General features: G+C 37.2%; 1 protein-coding gene across 1 annotated transcript in view; it reads right to left on the bottom strand.

Moving 5' to 3' along the window:
* Window positions 1-5,512: 5,512 nt before the first annotated feature.
* plxnc1 (plexin C1) overlaps window positions 5,513-10,270 on the bottom strand; it is a 63,781-nt gene continuing 59,023 nt past the window's right edge. The window contains exons 27-31 of the mRNA XM_061983634.2: window positions 10,168-10,270; window positions 9,964-10,111; window positions 8,721-8,861; window positions 8,574-8,648; window positions 5,513-6,914 (exon numbers count right to left, since the gene is read on the bottom strand). The exon at window positions 10,168-10,270 is cut by the window's right edge and continues 61 nt beyond it. Of these exons, the coding sequence (XP_061839618.1) occupies window positions 6,810-6,914; window positions 8,574-8,648; window positions 8,721-8,861; window positions 9,964-10,111; window positions 10,168-10,270 (572 nt within the window). The 3' untranslated portion in view covers window positions 5,513-6,809. The remainder of the gene's footprint in view (window positions 6,915-8,573; window positions 8,649-8,720; window positions 8,862-9,963; window positions 10,112-10,167) is intronic.

Below are 10,270 nucleotides of genomic sequence, written 5' to 3'. Positions count from 1 at the left end.
GGCATTAGCGTTCTGTTAGGCCGATGGGGGCAGGTGGGGCTTGAAAACTCCCCCTTGTCCAAAGTGGGGGATGACAAAAAAAGTTTGAGAACCACTGGGTTAGGGTAAACATTTTTTTTTTAAAGTTAAAAAAAGTTAAAAAAATTTAAAATTAAAAAAAAAAAATTTCAAGGTAAAAAATGTTTTTCAAGGTAAAAAATGATTTTCAAGCTAAAAAATGATTTTCAAGGTTAAAAATGATTTTCAAGGTAAAACATGATTTTCAAGGTAAAAAATGATTTTCAAGGTTAAAATAGATTTTCAAGGTAAAAAATGATTTTCAAGGTAAAAAATGATTTTCAAGGTAAAAAATGATTTTCAAGGTTAAAAATGATTTTCAAGGTAAAACATGATTTTCAAGGTAAAAAATGATTTTCAAGGTTAAAATAGATTTTCAAGGTAAAAAATGATTTTCAAGGTAAAAAATGATTTTTAAGGTAAAAAAAATTTTTCAAGGTAATTTTTTTTTTTCAAAGTTAAAAATGATTTTCAAGGTAAAAAAATGATTTTCAAGGTAAAAAAAATTTTTCAAGGTAAATTTTTTTTTCAAGGAAAATTTTTTTTTTCAAGGTTAAAAATGATTTTCAAGGTAAAAAATGATTTTCAAGGTAAAAAAAATTTTCAAGGTAAAATTTTTTTTTCACCACATTTTTTACCTTGAAAATTTTTTTTCACGTTGAAAATCATTTTAGGGTTAGGGTAATTTTTTTTAAAAAAAGTTAAAAAAACTCCACCCGGAAAAGGGTGGAGTGCCATCTCCGGGTTCGGGAGGAGATCTTGCCCCAAGTGGAGGAGTTCAAGTACCTCGGAGTCTTGTTCACGAGTGAGGGAAGAGTGGATGGTGAGATCGACAGGCGGATCGGTGCGGCGTCTTCAGTAATGCGGACGCTGTATCGATCCGTTGTGGTGAAGAAGGAGCTGAGCCGGAAGGCAAAGCTCCCAATTTACCGGTCGATCTACGTTCCCATCCTCACCTATGGTCATGAGCTTTGGGTTATGACCGAAAGGACAAGATCACGGGTACAAGTGGCCGAAATGAGTTTCCTCCGCCGGGTGGCGGGGCTCTCCCTTAGAGATAGGGTGAGAAGCTCTGTCATCCGGGAGGAGCTCAAAGTAAAGCCGCTGCTCCTCCACATGGAGAGGAGCCAGATGAGGTGGTTCGGGCATCTGGTTAGGATGCCACCCGAACGCCTCCCTAGGGAGGTGTTTCGGGCACGTCCGACCGGTAGGAGGCCACGGGGAAGACCCAGAACACGTTGGGGAGACTATGTCTCCCGGCTGGCCTGGGAACGCCTCGGGGTCCCACAGGAAGAGCTGGACGAAGTGGCTGGGGAGAGGGAAGTCTGGGCTTCCCTGCTTAGGCTGCTGCCCCCGCGACCCGACCTCGGATAAGCGGAAGAAGATGGATCGATGGATGAATTAAAATTAAAAAAATTTTTTTAAATTTTTTAAAATTTTATTAAACATTTTTACAATTTTTTTAAAACTTTTTTTTAACTTATTTTAACTTTTTATAAACTTTTTTAAAACTTTTTTTTAACTTTTTAAATTTTTTTTTACCCTAACCCTAACCCTAATGTTAACCCTAACCCTAACCTTAACCGTAAACCTAACCCTAACCCTAATCCTAATCCTAACCCTAAAAAAAATGTTAATTGTTAAAATTGTTTAAAAACATTAAAATAATATAAAAAATATTTGAAAATCATTTTTTACCTTGAAAATCATTTTTTACCTTGAAAATCATTTTTAACCTTGAAAATCATAAAAAAAAAATTATTTTTTTATTTTTAAATCTTTTTTTAAATTTGTTTAAATTTAAAATTTAAAAATTTTATTTTATTTTTTTAAATTTTTTAAATTTTTTAAATTTTTAAAATTAAAAAATTTTTTTTATTTTTTTTTAATTTCTTTAATTTTAAATTTTTTTTTTTTTTTTTTTTTAATTTAAAAAAAATGTTTTTAAAACATTTAAAAAAAATTTAATTTAAAAAAAATAAAAAATAAAAAAATTAAAATTAAAAAAAAAAAAAAAAAAGTCAAATTTTTTAAAAGAAATTTAAAAAAATTAAAAAAAAATTAAAAAAATTACCTTGAAAATCATTTTTTACCTTGAAAAAAAATTTTTACCTTGAAAATTTTTTTTTACCTTGAAAATAATTTTTTTACCTTGTAAATCATTTTTAACCTTGAAAATCATTTTTTACCTTGAAAAAATTTTTTAACCTTGAAAAACATTTTTTAACTTGAAAAAAAAATTTTACCTTGAAAATTTTTTTTACCTTGAAAATCATTTTTAACCTTGAAAAAAAAATTTTACCTTGAAAAATTTTTTTTACCTTGAAAATAATTTTTTACCTTGAAAATCATGTTTTAACTTAAAAAAATGTTTTTGTTGTTGTTTTTTTTTACTTTTTTAATTTTTTTTTTAATTTTTGAAAACATTTTTAAATTTGTTAATTTTTTTTAAAAATAAATTAAAAGCAGAAGATTGGTATTGGGCCGCACAAGAAATTAAAAACAAAAATAAATAAAAATCTTTTTTTTATTTTTATTAAATCAACATAAAAAAACACAATATATACATTATATATCAATGTAGATCAATACAGTCTGCAGGGATAAAGTCCGTAAGCACACATTTTATGACAAAAAAAAAAGAAAAAAAAAAGCCATTTGATTATTTACAATCCGGGGAGGTGGGATGTGGAAGGGGGAGGGTGTTACTCTAGGGTTGTAGTTGCCTGGAAGTGTTGTTTTAGTGCGGTTTTGAAGGAGGATAGAGATGCACTTTCTTTTACACCTGTTGGGAGTGCATTCCATATTGATGTGGCATAGAAAGAGAATGAGTTAAGACCTTTGTTAGATGGGAATCTGGGTTTAACGTGGTTAGTGGAGCTCCCCCTGGTGTTGTGGTTATGGCGCTCATTTACGTTAAGGAAGTAGTTTGACATGTACTTCGGTATCAGGGAGGTGTAGCGGATTTTATAGACTAGGCTCAGTGCAAGTTGTTTTACTCTGTCCTCCACCCTGAGCCAGCCCACTTTGGAGAAGTGGGTAGGAGTGAGGTGGGATCTGGTGGTGGAGGTCTAGAAGTAATCTGACTAGCTTGTTCTGGGATGTTTGGAGTCTAGATTTGAGGGTTTTCGAGGTGCTAGGGTACCAGGAGGTGCATGCGTAATCGAAAAAGGGTTGAATGAGAGTTCCTGCTAGAATCTTCAAGGTGCTTTTGTATCCAGTAATTATACTATAATATTTTCCATTTAACTTCACCAGTTTTAGATTATTTGTATTCAAAATCGCTGAATTTTCACATTTGCCGTTCAAATACTGAGAACAGATGGTGCGGTGAACAGCAGCCAGTTGAGGCACGTCACTCAGTTGTGCCTCAACATGGATTGCGGACTCGGCTAACTGCTGGCCTGCTGTGCAGTGAGACCGTATTGCTATATGAATTATATTATACATTTCCATAGTTTAGTTAGCTGAGGTATATAATGTACAGTGTATTTTGTCAACAACTGTATGTGTGTAACGTATTTCTTGTGCTGAGCAATCATAAAACGGCTGCGAAGACGCACTGTGTGAGGCTCGCAGTAATCCCGCCTCATGGTGGTAGAGGGCGCTAGTGATCTCAGAGATCATTCTTGCGACTACTCGGCTGTAGAAGAAGTGACAACAAGCAGCAACAGTTAGCAGCGATCGTTTATTTTTTCCTCTTGCCTGAACTTTTAACATGGATGATTACATATCTAAAATAAAACAGTTTTCTAAACTGGAATTTCAATTGAAGCAGGAGGTAATAATTAAAGGAAGATCTCCATCGAGACTTTTAAAACTGACGAAAGATAAGGATGACTTCTATAAACAAGTTATCGATGCTTTTGTTCAAAAGGAGCTGCGCATGGACTTCATTTATAAGTAAAGGTAAGACCATAATAAAGTTTTTTTTATTAAATGTGCTTTTTTGTGTGCTACAGTTTGTATGTGTAAAGTTAAAGTTAAGTTAAAGTACCAATGATTGTCACACACACACTAGGTGTGGTGAAATTTGTCCTCTGCATTTGACCCATCACCCTTGATCACCCCCTGGGAGGTGAGGGGAGCAGTGGGCAGCAGCGGCGCCGTGCCCGGGAATCATTTTTGGTGATTTAACCCCCAATTCCAACCCTTGATGCTGAGTGCCAAGCAGGGAAGAATGCTGGTATGAGCTTTTAAACATAACCCGTTAACTGCTGCCAATCAAATGGTGAATAAGATACTCTTTAGGGTTCATATGTTTGTAAATCTGACTGTGATGAAGTCAGTGCCTCACCAGCCATCAACCTCACCGCACGTCACTGATATACACACACCTTAGGTCAAGAAAAAACACACAGAGGCTATTTCATCCTTACAGGTCTGTTACACAGGTTTCCCTGCTCTTCAGGGGAGTTTATTGAAGTGTCTGTGGCTGTCACATACAGTATGTATTGGGCACATTACATGGGGGCGTGGCCATTGCTAAAGGTGTTACGCAGTAGTGCCCTGCCTCATGATGACACCAGTTTGTTGGGGTGGTATATCATAAACATTTGGTCTTTCAGGCAAAGGTTACATCTTTGAGCTGCACTGTTGTATGTATTTACTAGATGTGACAATTGGCCATGTCATATAGTCATCAATGTTATTGTCTTTAAGAGTACATATGTATTTACTAGATGTGACAATTGGCCATGTAATAGAGTCATCAATGTTATTGTCTTTAGGAGTACATAAGTATTTACTAGATGTGACAATTGGCCATGTAATCTCGTCATCAATGTGTATTTACTCAGCTCTGTGGAGTTCTTGAGTTGGTGCCTACAGAACGATGCTGTGTGATTGTTATAACGGGTTTTGAAGCTCTGTTTGAGGTGTGTTTGCAGGTGACGTTGGCTTGATTGACCACTGATGCTTTCAGTCAGTCTGTTTGTCTGCAGTTGCAGTTACCTGTGGAGTTGTGCTCGTTAGTGGTGTGGGCGGTTGTCAGATTAATTGTATGTAAGTTATCACAAAACTTTCTGTTGACATGAGTTCCCGGCGAGGAGACAAAAGCTGTCTTTGATCTTACCAAGCAAAAGGCTTGTAAAACTCCACTGCATACTTGCCAACCTTGAGACCTCCGATTTCGGGAGGTGGGGGAAGGGGGTGGGGTGGGCGTGGTCGGGGTGGGACGGGGGCATGGCTAAAAGGGGAGTAGTATATTTACAGCTAGAATTCACCAAGTCAAGTATTTAATATATATATATATAAGAAATACTTGACATTAAGTGAATTCTAGCTATATATATATATATATATATATATTTTATTATTTTTATATATATATATATATATATATATATATATATATATATATATATATATATATATATATATATATATATATATATATTTATTATACATTATATATATATATAAAATAAATACTTGAATTTCAGTGTTCATTTATTTACACATATACACACACATAACACTCATCTACTCATTGTTGAGTTAAGGGTTGAATTGTCCATCCTTGTTCTATTCTCTGTCACTATTTTTCGAACCATGCTGAACACCCTCTCTGATGATGCATTGCTGTGTGGCACGCACAAAAGTGCTTTCATCAAATGCACTAGATGGCAGTATTGTCCTGTTTAAGAGTGTCACAACATTGCTGTTTACGGCAGACGAACTGCTTTACGGTATACAAAAAAGTGACTACTGTTGTTGTGTGTTGTTGCCACGCTGGGAGGACGTTAATGAAACTGCCTAACAATAAACCCACATAAGAAACCAAGAACTCGCCCTCCATCATTCTACAGTTATAACGTGATTGGGCAGGTACGCTTTTTTATATTGTGGAGGACCTGAGTCCACCTGAATTTCGGGAGAAAATTTGTCCCGGGAGGTTTTCGGGAGAGACGCTGAATTTCGGGAGTCTCCCGGAAAATCCGGGAGGGTTGGCAAGTATGCTCCACTGTGTACGATGAGAAGCGACATGAAGGTGTCGGTTTCTTTGATCTATTGTAATCCACAGGAAGAGCGCGTCTTGACCCGAGATCTAGTACAAAGCGGAGAGGAAGCAGGACTTGACGCAAGCTCCAGGCAGCTTTTCTTTTAACTGTTTTGTGACCGAGGGCAACGGCTGTTTACGACCCACTCTCCCCTTAGAAACAGCTGTTGCCATGTAATCAGGGAAAGTCCAAATAAAAGAGGAGGCGTACAATCTTTCGTCGGAGCGTGGGACGACACTGTACAAGAGTACAGGTGTACGCGCTCTCCTCATTGAGCTAAATTGAATCCTGTCTCGGTTTAATTCCTTGCTTCTTGTCTGTTTAATAGATGTCATCGGTGTTTGAACCTGACATCTGTCTGTCTGGGTGTGCACATTATAGACAATATTCCAGAATAATTCCCACCAATAGAGTAATAGTTTTGTAAATTAAACATTTCTGATCTACATTTTCTACATGATCTACTAGTGATTATTTACTTGATTAAAAATAAAACCAAGAACGAGCCAAAGTCTCAAATTCCGCCTTCAGTTGTAACTTCTACACTCTTTAGGTGGCGCTACTCGTTAATGACTGACCTACTGGTTGCTGCAAGTAGTTGACTCAACAGCACCACCCTGTGGCAGCAAAGGGACGTGCCACTAGAAATATTTTTGTAAAAACAAAAACACAAGGCATAAAAAAATGCAATGTGTATTTAGTTGAAATATGCTACAGTACAAGCCTGGTGGTCTAGTGCGGGGATGTGGGTCAGCTCCAGGAGCAGCTCTTCAGTCCCTCAAACATCTTCTTTACTTCATGCAGTTGCTCCTTCAGCTCAGCAGGGGCGCCATTCTGCTCCAGTTTTTCTACGATCTGCGGTAAAAGTCCATTGTTAGATCAGTTTGACATGTTTCTGCGTTAGTGGTCGGGCGGGACAATTCATCACATCTCATCTGTTGTGTTGTTGTGAACGACATCATGGATGTAACATCAATGTACAAACAATCATACACACACAACACATGTCATCTGTTGTGTTGTTGTGAACAACATCATGGATGTAACATCAATGTACAAACAATCATACACACACAACACATCTCATCTGTTGTGTTGTTGTGAATGACATCATGGATGTAACATCAATGTACAAACAATCATACACACACACAACACATGTCATCTGTTGTGTTGTTGTGAACGACATCATGGATGTAACATCAATGTACAAACAATCATACACACACAACACATGTCATCTGTTGTGTTGTTGTGAACGACATCATGGATGTAACATCAATGTACAAACAATCATACACACTCAACACATCTGTTGTGTTGTTGTGAACGACATCATGGATGTAACATCAATGTACACACAACACATGTCATCTGTTGTGTTGTTGTGAACGACATCATGGATGTAACATCAATGTACAAACAGCAGTTTTTTTTATAACTCATCCAGCTGAAAACAGCACAGCGCACTTCTCCCCTTCACAATAATAGCGCGGCGCACCACATCCGGTCTACAAAAAAAATTTACTTAAAGCACTTATTGATACATTTACAAAATTATTATGCTTTAACTTAAATTACTGGTCAAAATTGTCCAAAGATGTATTGCAACAATAAATGTGAGGATTTTTGCATTTAATTAAGAAACTATTTTTGTGTGTGTTTTTGAGACAAAAAGCACACTATTGTGGTTAATTAGTGTAAAGGTAAAAAATAAAATAAAAATTAAAACAGGAACACATAATTTTATATTTTGTTCATATTTATGTTGCTATTGTTATTTTACTTGTTTTATTCGTTACTAATTTAAATCTGTTTTTTTAAAACTATTTAAAGTTGACTTTTGGTTATCTTTTTATTTATGTTATATCAATCAATGATTATTCTAACCATAATTAGTTGGTGGTACTAGTGAGTGAGGCCTTTTGCGGAGCGATGGAAACTGTGGTTTTTGGTGTGGGTCACATGACGTGTGGGTCACATGACGTGTGGGTCACATGATCTGAGTGTGTCAGAATAATTGTATGTAAGTTATCACTTTGCGTTGACATGAGTTCCCGACGAGCAGACAAACGCTGTCTTTGATCCTACCAAACAAAAGGCTTGTAAAACTCCACTGTGTAGGATGGGAAGCAACATGAAGGTGTTCTGTTTCTTTGATGTATTGTAATCCACAGAAAGATTTTGTCTTGACCCGAGAACTACAAAGCGGAGAGGAAGCAGGACCTGACTCCTCTCCAGGCGAACTTTTCTTTGAACTGTTTTACAACCTTTTCTTTGAACTGTTCTGTAACCAAAGGCGATGGCTGTTTACGACCCCCCTCCCTTATAAACAGCTGTTGCAATGTAATCAGGGGAAGTCCAAGCGTCAGAGCGTGGAACACTGTACAAGAGTACAGGTGTACGCGTTTCTCCTCATTGAGCCAAATTTAATTCTGTCTCTTTGATTCCTTGCTTCTTGTCTTGTTTAATAGATGTCATCAGTGTTTGAACCTGACAGGTGTGGTTACAAACCTCTGAGAAGTATCTGTGAATGATCTTGTAGATCTCCTTGAGGGCCGCAGCTTCGTTGAACTCATTTTCATGTTTCTGGAAAAAAAAAAGGGTCCATGCTGTTTACTGCAAAGTACGCCAGCCGTCGCCTTGGTGTCCAAACGCCACCTTGGACTCCTCGTGCAGGAAGCCGTGGAAGTCGGCGTGTGCGCACGGCGGCTGGTCTCGGATCTGCCGGTAGTAATCCTTGACTTCCTGCTTGAACTTGGGAATGTCTTTGGCGTAGAGCAGCTTGTTGGTGGGTGCGTGCTGCAGGAAACACAATCAATCAACATCACTTACCTACAAGGAGCTCTTTAATTAGCAATTACCTGTGGCTGTAGGCAACCTACTGATGTATTATATTTTATCAATGGCGTAATATTTGCATTTGAAGTATCATGAGCGGTCCTCACCTGCATTCCAACATTGGTTGTGTCAAATAGTAGGTTTAGGTGGGAATATTTGGCCACCTTACCTTTCCATTCTCCATGGAACACAATTCTCACACTGTATTATTTGGTATAATAATCATCATGAAACTTTTTGTAAATAGGTTTCAGGTTAGATAAGCTCCTTCTGGTTGCATGGAGATGGCCTGAAAACCTCTTTGTAAAACAATGATTGTTAAAAAAAAAAAGAACCTAAAGAGAAGAGGGAATATTCAAGCAGGCGATTTACAAAAGCCAAAAGCAGTGAAGTTGTCACGTTGTGTAAATGGTAAATAAAAAGAGAATACAACAAATCCTTTTCAACTTATATTCAATTGAATAGACTGCAAAGACAAGATATTTCATGTTCTCACTGAGAAACTTCTTTTTTTTTTTTTTTTGCAAATAATCATCAACTTAGAACTTAATGGCAGCAACACATTGCAAAAAAGGCATGTTCACCACTGTGTTACATGGCCTTTCCTTTTAACAACACTCAGTAAAGGTTTGGGAACTGAGGAGACACATTTTTGAAGTGGAATTCTTTCCCACTCTTGCTTGACAACAGTCTCCGTCGTAGTATTTTAGGTTTCATATTGCATATTGAAGTAATTGGAGCTTTAAAAATGCCAATAATTCCTAACACCCTTGATTTTCATTCATTATTATTTTTTGAGTACTGACGGTAATAAAAAAATCCCACTAAATTTCTTACTTTTTCATTAGGTGGAATAATATATTCATGGTAACCAATTTTTTTATGCAATAACTATGAAAATATTTGATTTACAACAATTGATTCCTAAATTGCCGAAGGTCATTAATGGTGGTTGTGACCGGAACCAATTAACAGCAGGGACAACTGTGTCCAAATAGAGGCCTTGGCAATAATGGCAGCTTAACAATCAAGAAATGGACGTATGACATGAATAATGAATGACCTTGCCCAGCTGCGTCTCGCTGAGGGAGAAGGAGTCCATGAAGGCCTGAGCGATGACGGACAAGCAGCCGTCCAGCTGCGGACTCTTGTCCATGTCGAAGACAAACTGGGGATTCTTCAGGATGTTCACCCAGAAGCGAAGAGGCAAACTGCCAATAAACGCATTGATTAACAAGCTGACATTGCAACAGTGATAATGCCTCACCTGTTAGTCTTCCAGATGTGCAGCACATCTGCGTCCAGGATCTTCATGTTGTCCGCCTGCGCGTCCAGGAAGTCAAAGAAGTACTTGACGGCCGGCGGCGCTC

This window comes from Nerophis lumbriciformis, linkage group LG25 (genome assembly GCF_033978685.3).
Source record: "Nerophis lumbriciformis linkage group LG25, RoL_Nlum_v2.1, whole genome shotgun sequence".
NCBI lineage: Eukaryota > Metazoa > Chordata > Actinopteri > Syngnathiformes > Syngnathidae > Nerophis > Nerophis lumbriciformis.
The sequence above is the reverse complement of the archived record's forward strand: the minus strand, read 5'-3'. Positions and strand labels throughout refer to the sequence as shown.